This window comes from Apteryx mantelli, chromosome 5 (assembly GCF_036417845.1).
Source record: "Apteryx mantelli isolate bAptMan1 chromosome 5, bAptMan1.hap1, whole genome shotgun sequence".
Taxonomy (NCBI): domain Eukaryota; kingdom Metazoa; phylum Chordata; class Aves; order Apterygiformes; family Apterygidae; genus Apteryx; species Apteryx mantelli.
The window spans coordinates 45,901,842-45,915,544 of record NC_089982.1 but is presented as its reverse complement, the minus strand read 5'-3'; the positions used below and the strand labels follow the sequence as shown (position 1 = coordinate 45,915,544).

The following is a 13,703-nucleotide window of genomic DNA, read 5'->3' as shown; positions in this document are numbered from 1 at the left end:
ATTCTAAACTTGCTGTCTGTCTATTGGGTTTCCCCTGCCTTCCAACTCTATTTTGCTGTGGTATAGAAGTGATTCAAAGAAACATGAGAGTAGCACAGTAAATACAAACCATTTTGCTGTTCTTGATAACTCTCATAAAGACAGTCTGGCAGTCAAGTGTAGGGTCATGTTGTACGTTTCATTCAACAGTACGGCCTCAACTCTATTGTTTTAATCAGAGTTGAAACTCAGATGCAGCTAGGTGTATAATATTATTCATGGCTGACATACTGAATTTATTTACTGAGGTTGACACTGTAGGAGTTTAGAAGTAGGCTGGAAAGATCCTGAAGCTAAATGTGAACTCTAATTTCAGATCCAAGTTTTATCAAAATATGTTTGACTCAATGCATCTATTTCCTGATATTCTATCAACTAATTGAAAGTTTTTGCATGTAGAGGCCATCAGGTAAAGTTCTTAATTCTCTGGGTACACTGGAACATAATAAACTAAATTTTCAAAATTAGGCATATTAGTCCTTATCAAACTAATACAAATACCTGTTATACATGTGGAAAGCAACAGAACTGTCATGCAGCATGTAAAAGCCAAATAACTGATTTGGATACATACACAACCACACAGAAAATATATATACCATAAATACCATGGCTGGTTGTACATAACCTGAGCACTTAAAAAACAGATATTCTGTCATTGCAATTATCCAAATGCAATTAAAAAATCATCTCATGTTGAAAATCTGGCCTGTCAAATATAGCTCATAACAGCTGAGTGGATCTAGTGATTCACTACTATTGAAAGGAGTCCTTCTTCCAATGACTTTCTCTTTTCATTCCTACCCATTTCCCTAAACCAGCTCTAGGGGGGCCTCTTCCCAGAGATGATTAAATGTGTTGACTTGGGCAAAATATATTTTTTTTCTGTATTAGTTATTTGTTGGTTTACTGAGTTGAATCTGCTCAACAAATGCAGTGTAAAATATAACAATAAATTAATGCAAAGCTGATACAAGGTAAGTGGAGGAAGAGGACAAGACCTGAAGCACTGAATGAGGTAACACTCCCTTCTCCTGATAGTGGCAAGCTACCAGATTGTCAGAGAAAACTGATTTGGTGTGATTTTTCTATGGCCTCTGGAGCATATGTTAATGGCATAGCTCTCAGAAATTAGCAAAAATTCATTTAAGAAGCAAAGTAGTATTGTACTTAATTAGTTTTAGTTAAAAGACAAAAGCTAGTATGAATAAAAGCCTCATGATCACAAAGCATTTCAGAAATGAAAATCCAGAGAAGTAAAACAGCATCTGTTACCAAACAAGTAAGGAATTATTGTATAAAGTGACTTAATGACTTACCTTAAAGGAAATTTCATACTGCTCTCCTCCCCATATTTCTAATCCTGGATCATAGCCTCCCAGCTCCCAAAACCATTTTCGGTTAACAGCAAATAGTCCTCCAGCCATAACGGGAGACCTGAAGAAGGTATAACGCAAACTATGAATGACAGGCACCATCATGCCATGCTTGAAAAAGTGAAAAGATTGACAATGGCCATGGACTAACAATAATGAAGACGCTAGCATGTGTGTGTGTTTGTGTGTGTCTGCGTGTGCGTGTGAACATAGCTGGCTGGCTCCCACAGTCCTAAAACTATGGAAGGAGCAGACAATGTGTATTGCAGACAAGCAACACCTACCCTTATTCACCCCAAATGGACTCTAACTGAAGAAGAATAGGCTGCGTGAAGCATGATAGACACTCACATGCATAAATACTTTCTTCTTTAAACAAATTCTGTTTATTACTAAATAAACCCATTTAACACTAAAAGAAAAGGACTCTGGAAACATGCAAAAGTACTTAATGCAATTCCTGTATTCCATATAAAGTAACCCACCTTTGAAAATGAATTTTGAAAGTGAGCAAAACTTGTCAATTCATTTCAGTCCCACAGGTGCTGGTTAGAGGAAGGCAGAAATGTGACAGTGGGTGGCTACAGAGCAGTGCTAGTTGTTGAGAGTTAAACATCTGCTCTTCTACAGTGGCATTTAAAACTCTTAAACTTTGGTAATTACCTCATACCTGGTAATTTACCTCAAAGACAAATAGTCTGCTATGTTCCCTGGCAAATATCACACAAAAACTTGTGGAATTTACTTGAATTGCTTTAACCCATCTCTTTCCACAGATCACAGAGCAAACAAGTGGGGTATTTAAAATTAATATTGGAGAATGTTCACAAAAAGTGCATTCCAAATGTATAAACAGAAATTTTTGTACTAGGAACTATGAGTTATTTTCACTACCAGGAAGACCATGTCTCTAATGTGGCAAATACATCGGCAGCTCTCAAGATTTAAATGCTGCTCACTGATTCCTTGAAGTTGCAGTGGAAGAGGGATACGATGGGACTAACACTGAACAGGAGGGAGGATTTAGGCTGAAGAAAGTTCAGTCGAAACAATTCAGCTCAACACCTGCCCTGTGAGTTTTGGAGCAAGGGGCTAAGATGCATTTCTGTTGATGGCTGGTCAGAAACAGAAAAGATACATAATTTTCCCTAGATAAAGGAGATCTGGTTGTCTTTCTGTCAGTACTTCCTTGTGGGAGAACAAACATGAAATGACATCTTATATGAAATGCTTTGTAACATTGCAACCCCTGAGGGAAAATTATCTGATCTGGGAGCATTTTTGTTTTGAATTACAATTGATGATTTGTTTGTGGCTATGGAAGCAGCTAGTACCATCCCTGAAGAACTGGCTGGCAAATGAAAACTTCATCCTTTGCCATTGATTGAGGATTTGGTAGTGAACTCAGGACTGATAAGTATCATAGGAATCTACACGTAAGTTAGAAGTTTATTAAACAGGACATCAAGTTAATGGAAGAATATTCTGCCATATTTTTGCTACCTTGTCACTTTTGATAAAGCTATCTTTCAGTCAGGGCAGGGCAGAAGATAATATAGCAAGCAGACAGGTAGGTGGCCTCTGCCACCATTTGAACGGCAGAGAAGCCCCATACGCCTGAATGTTAGAAAATGATTCTCTCATCTACATACATGATAATGAAAAACATTATAGATATTTTTCCTTTCACTTATATTAGACAAGTTTGTTTTGTATGTGAGATATTTATTTTTTTAAGTTTATATTACATCTTATATTAAACTATCCATTTTCACAACTAGGAAACTCTGTTTTTAACAGACTCATTCTATTTTCCTTTAGAGATTACAGTTTTGAAAGCACATAGTGGCTTTGTGAAACAAAGCTGAAATAATCTAACTAGCAAGGCCATGCTCTATAACATACACTGAATGCTGATATATTTTTACTTTTATTGACATTTCATACCTTAGATATTGACTGTTCTCTCCACATATGAATAAATTCAATGGAGTTTTTATTAGAAACCTTCCTCTTGGGATTTTGACTACTACAATACTTTTTCAGTTCCTACCAAAGTAAATCTAATTACAACATGCCCCTTGTAACTTCAGGTTCTAAATAACCAAAACACAATGTCCATTTACAAAGATGGACTTGCATGAAGAATGTTTATAACTAAATCTTTACTGAAGAAATGAAGTCCCAGAAATCACTGGGGAAATGCAGGTTTTTGCTAATGCTCTTAGGTACAGTATCTTTCATAAGCATTCCTCTTGACACAGTGAACAGACTATGAAAAAGGTAATCCCCTCAGCAGGTGAGTCAGACACAAGATGAAAAAAACCCAGAGACTTCAAATTGAGAAATAATTGGCAGATACTCACAAATTACACTTAATCTATAGATTTTTCCAGTTATAATACTGAGTAATGAATCCCCTTGTTATTTAGATACTAGTTCACGAAAGTTCAGAATATTCATTACAATTAGCAAAACTACCAAACAAGTGACTGGAACAGCAGCAGATGCAAATTTCTCACATTTACTTTTTTAAAAAATTGATTTTTCATGTAACATCGCTCTATTCATTCTTACTCCACAACACATTCTCACACTTGTTGCTTTGCAGAAAGAGTGATGGAGGGGACAAAAAAGAATGGCTTTCTGGTTTTTATTGGAGTGGGAAGAGCAATATGCTGTGTGAACCTGACTGTTTGGCACAGAATATGTATTCCATTCCATACACAGTTACTGCAGAACAGGCCTTAGATTGTCTCCAAAATATGAAGACAAGAGTCTAACTCCACAAACATTATCGATATGAAAAGTTCTTTTGTAGTCAATAGTATCACTCACACAGATAAGAACTGCACTGAGCCCAAAGGAGAAGAATTAATCTCTTGTTTCTTGGCTTCCATATAGAAATGTCAAGTACAAAGCCATGTTTGTAGAAGTCATTTTTCATGAAACATCCTACTCAGACACTTAAACAATCAGACTTGAGATACTGTAGCATAATATTAGGTAACTACAGTGGGAAGCTGTAAAAGATTCCTAGTCATAGACTTCAAAGGACAAAGTGTCCCAAAACACCAGCCTGGAAACGCTAAGGTTAATAAACTTAAAAGTATGTGTAAAAAACTTCCACATGAGAAGTACTGCACAGACTCTCTACATCTGGAATAACAAGTTAAAGTCAGCTGATACAAAAATAGCACAAGAGGTCATAGATTCCTGTGCTGAGATGGAAAAGGAGTTTGATTTAGTTAGGGTGCCAAAAACAAAATTATTTTTTGTGAAAAAAGACAGACTGAGGAAATGGCAGGCAAATGCTTAATGTGAAAAGATAGCTTACAAAGAGATTAAAAATGGGTACTAAAAGAAGCATGGCAATAGCTTAAATGCAGCCAGTGAAGAATTTTAGCTCCTAATTTACATGCAGAGGAAGAAAAGAGATCATCTATGAATTTTCAAGGTAAGAGAAAGAATGACAGTGAAATAAAAGGAATGTGAAATTACTTGCTTTAGAAACAAATGCAGCATGTTGGTGAACTGCTTAACAGGGTTTGTAATTGTTACAGTGCAAGAGTGATATATATATATATATATATTTATTTATATGCAGTGGACCTAAACGACTTATGAATGTGTGAAAAGGAAAGAGGATCACTGACAACATATAGGAGGTCACTTAGGAAATGAAAAGGGGAAAGCAACTGTGTCAGACAAAGGGCGCAGTAAGTACACTGAAGTTTTTGAGACTGGAAGATGCCCAATATATGACACATCTACTTAGTATCCTATATGGTCACTAGATGAACATAGGTTTGTGTTGTTTATTATTCAACACAAAGAAAATATTACACCGTCCATTGATCATCACTGAATACAGATAATGTTGCATACTAGGACACTTTGGGAAAGGACTGATGGAAATTGCCTGCATGGAACTGCAAACCTGGAAGGAGCATCCAGTCAGTGGCATATTTCACTATACATTGCTTTGAATAAGTCAGACCTATTAAAGACTTTATGCTGAACTACTGAACAAAAGTGCCAGAAAGATGCCTCCATCTTAGGCAGGATATGTTAGAGAAACTGACCTTCATTGCCAAACTAACTGGGATACAGTACAAAAACTGGGGTAAACATTAGCCTGCATCAGGTGTCAGTGTTGGGTCCTGTTGACCTAGTGGAGTCATAGATGTGAGAGATGGGAAGGGGGGGGGCACTTTGCTGCTGGCAGTGACGCACACAGAAACAACTAGCGACCTACCAAGCTCAGCTTTGAACTGCTCTTGTGCTCCTTTTAGAGTTGAATGTCAATGTCCTGCTAGGGAAGGGAAGTGAAGTGCCCTCACATCCTAGTGACACCACAGCAAGGCAACTTAGAGGAGCAAAAAATTCAAATTTCTTGTTTCAGCGTTACTGCTGCTGGTGCCCTCTGCAGTGATTCCTGATACTGCACCAAAGCTGCTAAATGTAAATGGCAGAAGCTGATGCTAATCCTATGTAATAAAAGGTTCTAACAAAATTGAAAATTAAAATCTATGTATGTGTAATGTAAGAGATAAAGACTTGGTTACTCACATGAAATGAAGAGAGTGTGGAAATGAAAGAAACAGAAATGAAGATGAAGAAATGATGAAATGGCTAGAAAGTGGTCAAGATTAAAATAAATGACAAAAATATGAACTTATCATAGGTTGCTTCAACTGAAGATAACATGATGAACAGTAGGCTAAATTAGCATTGTCATTTTGCAAAGATCTGTGAATCATATTGGTCATGTGAGTCTTGCAAAGACAGTTGGAGAAAGATCACCAAGCAGAAGAGTAATATATTGCACATAGAAAAAGGGTTGATGTAGTCAAAGTTCGAATGAATGTGGATCAGACTGTGACATCCCTTAATGAATTTTTCAAGAAGCAAATTAAAAAGAAAAATCTCATATTCTGAATTTTTTAATCAGAGCTATTTAAAAATTCTATTTTTAAATGTGATTTTTTACATTAAATATTTCTGTAATACATAATTTCCTCTTATCATTTTAATCTCTCTTATCATAACATGAGTAATTGCCCTGTTTATGAAATTATCAAAGTTAAAAAAGTTAAGCCTGTATCTGTGACATTAAATTATGGGATTTAATCTTTTCTCCCAATAACAAAAGTACAGACCTTTGAACAACTTTTCCCCTTATCTGATGAATTTTTGTCTCTGACTGTAAGAAATAATCAAATACGTTTTGAAAACAACTGTATCGCTGATGTCCATATGGTATCTCCCTAGAACATCTAGAAACAGTATCCTAAAACATGTACAAATCAATGGACTGTCATGTGGCAGGTCAACTGTGTAAGGTCTGTCCTAAAGTTGATTTGCTAATAAATCCCTTCCCTTGCACATCATCTGGCCAGTTCATTCAATGTACATACAAAGTGGTCATCATAGTACATTGCAAATTACCAACTCATTTTTCCTTCTCTTATGCATGTAACCCTGCAGTCCTGATCATTTATCATAAGATACCCCAACAACCTTCACAAAGCAAACTGAAGCTACTCCCGGGCAAATTCCAATCTGTATAGCTGTATTCTACTGGGAAGACTCCTTCTGCATTTTCTAGTTGGTTTCAGTAATCTGCATCTCCTAATTAAACTGTTACATAATCTTACCATCACTATTAAGCAGCTAGGATATTTTCATGCTAATTTTCCTTCCCCTATACCTTTCTGATGAGTTGTTTGCAATATCCATTATATTTTAATATAGGTGCATGCTGACTCTATCCTGCCTACAAAATATACATACATACATGTATGCATGGTTTATACATTTCTACTAACTGGCATCTCAAACAGTATTTTATAGATAACTCATTTGCGAGATATTTGTCCTTTAAGAGGCATAGCACTAAAATTTCACCCCACATTTGTTTCCATGCTAAACATTCTCTTGATTTTGTTCAAAAGAATCTCTAAAATATTCAGTCTAAAAGAGCACTTCTCCACAGGCTAGCACAAAATGACTAACTTTGCAATGATAAATATCTTGCTTTTTTAGCAGTTCTATTAAAATTCAGTCTTTCTCTTCATTGTTGACAACGAAATTTTCCACAGTAGAGTTACAAAGAAAATTAGCAGAGCTAATAGCATCTTACCTGAGCCGCTCAAACTTGTGAAAGATGCTAATTGACAGTCCTGAAGAACAAAACCCACTAGTGCTAGTAGTTGTGACAGACCAAAGTTGCAAAAGCTTTTCCTGACTCTCTGCCACTTTTTAGCCTAGACAGCACTATTATGCAGGATGGAGATCAGGGCTAAATTACTTTGACTCATACCTTCATAGCCTGCATCCCTCCATAATCAACAGTCTCTCTACTAAGATTGCAAAAAGGTCTCATTCTGATGCCAGTTGTGGTAAAGGGTTTCCCATGACCAATAAAATTGAAAAAAAAATTGATAAAAATTTGTATTCTCATGTAGTGACTTTTGTTGGAGATTATGAAAGTGCTATACAAACATCAGTTAGCTTAATTTCATGAAACTTTTACAAGTTGGCATTATATTCATCTTTCTTTAAACTTAAAAATATAAATGCTGTTTTGACATTTAAGCAAAGATTTTTAGAAGTATGAAAATGAAAAAACAGGCATCAAACTTATTTTTACATAACCCATCACTTCAAATTGTATTCAAATAGATCATTGTGCTGAAATGTGTAGCAGCCAAGCTGTGTTACTTAGAATTAATACACAAGACCCTATATAATTACATTTTATATTTTATTCTCACATTTTTTAGATCTGTAAAGACAGATCTAAAAGGGCTTGAGGTTCAATTTATAAACATTTTCACTGTGATTTCATCACATGGTTTCTTTGCATACTCTTCTTAGCATATTGCCTACTCCCTTTCATTTGGATGCCTAAACTTCATTGAAAAATCGTACTGTCAAAGAGTGATGAGCCTTTATATGAGTAATGATGCTGAGGTCCATTCAGCCTTCCCTCCCATATTTAGAAAATTAATGAAACTGTGTGTGTGTGGGGGGGGGGGGGTCAGCTGGGTAAAGATGGAAGACTCCAAAGAGAAGGCTTCCCCATCTGTGACCTCTCATAATCCAAGGGAAATCTATCTGAATTATTGCTAGAGAAGACCTATAGGACTCAAACTAAGGAGGTGGAGTGGTAGAAATGATCATCCGGAACCAAAAAGAAAATGAAAGTTACTGGAAGTGTCCTACAGCCACAGGTGTTCAAAAGGATAAAGTTGAGGCACAAAAGAACAGCTGGAATATCATGCTGCAAGTCTTACTAAAGAGATGAGTCCAGTACAGAAGCAGTCTTAGAAGATTCAGGCCTGAGTGCTGTAATGTCAAAAAAGGGGAACTAAGAGCACTACATCTGCTGAGCCATGTTCATGTCACAAGAGGCCAGGAATCTTGAAGATGTACAGTTCAACTGAAAAAAAACCCCCAACCCTTCAGCCTATTAGTAAGAAGTGAGAAAAACTGCAAGAAAAAAAAAATCCTCTAAGTAAAATTTGACACGACTTTGTTAATTTACAATACCTTTTAATAATGATGATTATCACTTGTATTCAGAGTTGTCCCCTGTGAAAATATCATCTTTGAAAATTAAGTGTAAGACTAAAAATCCATCTGAGGCAAAATATTACCAGCTGTCCCTAAAATAGGAACTTACATTAGCCCTCCCAGTTTTTGGAAAGGTTCAGTATGAAGCATGTCTGAAACTACACAGAAAAGAAAATACATTTCTTTTAAAGAAAAGATACAATCTTTCTCAACTTGTCAGGATAAAATATTATGTTAGATTCTGCATTTTAAGTTAACACAAGGTCAAAATTCAAACAGATAAGCAGTGTTTTGCATAGACAAATAATTTTGGAAGTCTCAGAAGTTACCCTGTTTCTGGTTCTTGTGAAAATTCAATTATTTTGATTATGAAGAAGGACTGTACCATTTGGCTGGAGGTACAACACACCTCCTACTGTCATCTTTTTCCCCCTGGCATATTATGAAACATGAGCCTGGCTATGTATTGAAAGGCTATGCCAATATTCTACACTTCATGCACATTTTTAAACAGGAAAAATCTGTTCAAGGTAACAAGGAAATCTGTGTATAGTACAAGTAAGGCTTTGCTAAACGGACATCTCATTTGAGATTAAACTTCTATTTTCAAATAAAAACACGACCAGCAGTATACCTACAGGCTCTCTCTCCTGGTTGCACAAGAACTCTGCCACTGCCTCCCAAGCATTAGGGAGTAACAATAGTTCATTAAATTCCATGGCGACTTTCAAGGATGTTCTCTCAGGATATATAAGGGCAGTAGTTCAACAGAATTACTATCCAGTGACAATCCTATCTCCCCCCTTTAGATGTAGATGCATACAACATCTTCCTCTTCCGGGGCTTACTTTTACTTTAGCTGTTTACATATGCCCAGTATACAATCATAAGCTAAGTTTAAACTCAATGATAAATTTTTTAACTTTATTAAAGATATTATATGATGCAGCTTAAGACATAGCTATTGCTCCAACCACAGATTTTTTTATTTCCAAAACATTCCTTAAATTCAGATCTTTTCTTCCCAGTAGAGATTCCTAGATCAATTATGATAACAAATCCAACTGGTTAGCCGTATGCTGTTAAATGGTCATATACTCATAAGTTATTCTGATTACTGTAACTCTAAAACATCATGAACTTATTCCAGATAAAAGTAGACTTAAAGGCACCACAGCCCAGAAAACTAGCTTTGCACTTATGTGTAAAAATGACTCCACATCTGGAGATTACAACTGCTCCAGGAACAGTGGGTTTTTTTGTTTGTTTGTTTTTTTCACTGCTCACATCTTGCAGTGAACTTCACAAGCAGATCAAAACAGCAGGAACATATAGTGCTCTGGCAGCACAGTGTCCTCTTTATAGGCAGGACCAGCAGGGTTGTGTCTATCAGGCCTACATTGTCTCCTGTGCCATATACACTCCATAGAGGCTGGTAAAACAGCTGCTTGGGTCTTTTTATGGTTGCCAGGTGAGAAAATGAGGTCATCCTATAAACTATACAATGTATCACTACATAGCACAGTATGCATATTTGCAACAATCAGAAAACTTTGAAAAAGACACAAAAGGCAGTTGAATTACAATCACCATTACACATTCCAAACAAAACAGAAGCCGCCTTCTCTGGCTCTCCTGCAGTATTCAGGCCAAACCTTTTTTTGTGTAACACTAAAGACTTAGGTGGGTAAATGGGAAGAGTTAATATTAAAGCACGGCAAGTAAACAGTAACAGGAGTTTTGATGGGTCTTATTCCTTGTTTACCCCACTGTGCCCATGCCAGATCAGTCTGAATGATTAGTGAAGGCCATTTCCAGAACATTTCTGTCACAAAGATTTTAAATAAGTGGAGGCACAGTTACAATAACCTGCTCCTGGTTCTTCAGCAAAATTTTTTACGATGCTGCTGCCTAGGACACTGATGGGATCAGCCTTTTCTTCAGGCTCCCGTGAACATACCCACAGTGATTTGCTAAGTGCATGAGACACAGTTAATGATAGGGCCTGTGCTCTGCCAAGGAGCACAGGAAGTGGACGAATATTATCTCTTTGATCAGCCCTTCAGTAGTACTGCCAGCAACTGCCCCCACTCTATCCTTATATACACACAGTGCTTCAAACCCAAGCAAGGAAATGGGGACAAACGGTACTTTTAATATTTCATTTATTTCTGTCTTGGGGATTAATGCAGAAGCCTGGAATGATTACATACTGACAGGGAGGAAGACTGGATCCTATGTAGCTTTGTGCCATTGCTACAAAAAGCAGGTCACCGTTTGCCACTTGTCAACAATTTCAAGAACGTTATTATTAGGTTATGAGATGGCAACAAAAATGATGTCTGAAGAGGCAGATATGTAGCTAAAGGCATTCTGGGATCCTGGAAATGTGCTCCTAGAAGCATCCTTGCTATTAGAGCTCTGTAATTCACTATGTTACACTATTATGGAGGGTAATGGGGAGGCAGACACTTAACTATAATGAAATTAGGTTTCTCCTTGCCTGCACCAGAGGCACAACAAAATTTTCTTGTAAAAGCAGTGAAAGCAGTTTTTCAAAAATGGAACTGACAGAAAAACACTGGAATCCACTTCACAGTAAAGGATGAAGGAGCTGAAAGCTGATGAGGTTGAGCACTTCATTGTCCCCCAACAGCGTCTGCTTTTAATCTGATGTTGTAAAGATGGGCAGGCAGGGCTGTGGAAACCAATGGAAATGAACCTTCCTCTTTTATCATCATAGTAAATCACATGAAAAAAAAAATCTCCATTTGATAATAAAAATAAAATGAAAGTCTGGTCTAGGGATAGCTCTTCACATTTGCATAAGCTCATTCAGTCTGTACTAAAAATGCAGGGAAATGTGCCTTAGCAATAATGAGCTAGAGAGAGAGAATCTACACTGTGATCTGTAGTAGATTAATATCTTTGAGTTTTTCAACATCAAGGCTGTCAGGAATTGCAGAAGATATGCAATAGCTTATTTTATTTCCTCATAAAGAGTGATATCTAATGTTCTGCTTTCAGAATTTGGATGTGAACTGGTTGTTCTCAAAAATAATGTTAGAATGTGGACAGTTTCATTAACTATTAGTAAAATGTTCTGATGGCAAGAGTTGCTGATTGCTGTTATAAATGCTCACTTTGTTAGAAACTCTTTCAGTCAGGTGAATATTTTGATATGCAGCTGAAGGGAAAATTGTCTATCCCAAATGAAACATTACATTTGCCTTTTAATCTAAATATAAATGTATACTTTCCTAAGTGTCACAAGTACACTTATTACAGTATTTACTGACAAATGTTCACATCTAGAGGTGAACCACTAGAAATCTGTATTACTGAATACATGGTTCTGCTTCCAAGCAATACGTCTTGTAAACTCGCAGCTAGGTCTTTAGATAGTTTAAGTGTATGCAGAATACAGGGCCAGTGGAATTATGCTGTTGTACATGAACTCTGGACCTGAGACCTGACCTTCAAGACAAATAAGGATAATAGGTTTGCCATACAGTTCTCTTAATTTGTACAGGCTATAGTGCAAACTACTCTGAATAAAGCACACTGGTCTCAGAACTGGAAACAAGAATTACTATGTGCTGCACTGGAGCTGCCCACACGCAGAACGGTGCCTCCAGCGAGGTGGCCAACCTCCCTGACCCTAGGAGTTACACCTTTTTCTTATAGCTGAAAGGTACAAGACATATTTCTCAGAAGGGCAAACAGAAGGGGACCTGTAGGGAAGCTGTGGGAGTAATTCAAAGGCAGGAGATAGTGGCAGTTCCCCAGGGGAGACACTGCTTCATGTGCGATAGGGCTGGACTGAGAACAGAGCTGGCTTCTGGGTGACAGAGTGATACAAACCTTAGCAACCTCTGCAGGCTTTCTCCCTCCCAGATCCACAGGTTTACACTACTCAGCTACCCTTGTGCCAGCATGGTCCCACTGCCTGTCCTGTGGCAGGGCAAGGATCAGGATGGGTCACCCTAACCTACACATATCTATAATGAAAACACTGCAAGGAGAATTTGAGAACTGAAAACAATAACATATAAGCACTGCAATACCATTAACTCATATTCCAAAACTGCAATCTACACTAGTATCTGCAAGTCCAACAGAAAGGAATATGTATGCAATATCGCTTCCAGGAAATATTACTCTTTTGTATTTAGACTAAAGTATATAGATAAATAATATGGTTATTTTAAGAAAAGTCTGAAGAGCTGGAAAAATTGTGGGCAGTCATCCTGACTCACTTCCAAAAATCTACTAGTGAAAGCCCTATCATTTCAGAATTAAATTAGAAAACAGAAAGGCATATGAAATCCTGAACTGGCAGGAAGATGAGCTGGACAGTAATAAGGACACTTGCAGCTGATCTATAAAGGCTCTTTCATCAAGAGTTTACCAGAAAAAATCCATCAAACCTTAAAAAGCAAATCTTTAGCAAAATAATCAGAATCACCTATTGTTAGAAATAGCAGTTACCAGCACCAATGAAACTGTAGTTTCATCTGATCTTCTTTATCACGGTCACATTCATCACACAAGGAAATGGGTCTATACTGTCTAGGTGGTTACTAACAGTCTCAGTAAGTCAATGATACTCATAAGAAGCAGTTGGTAATACTATTATTATTGGACAGACTATACAAAGAGCGCTCAGTGCTTCTGACCCAACAGGTTTCATGGCACTGCATGGAA

General features: G+C 37.1%; 1 protein-coding gene across 1 annotated transcript in view; it reads right to left on the bottom strand.

The window, feature by feature from the left end:
* GALNTL6 (polypeptide N-acetylgalactosaminyltransferase like 6) overlaps window positions 1–13,703 on the bottom strand; it is a 547,745-nt gene that overhangs the window by 47,966 nt on the left and 486,076 nt on the right. The window contains exon 7 of the mRNA XM_067297905.1: window positions 1,359–1,476. Within this exon, the coding sequence (XP_067154006.1) occupies window positions 1,359–1,476 (118 nt within the window). The remainder of the gene's footprint in view (window positions 1–1,358; window positions 1,477–13,703) is intronic.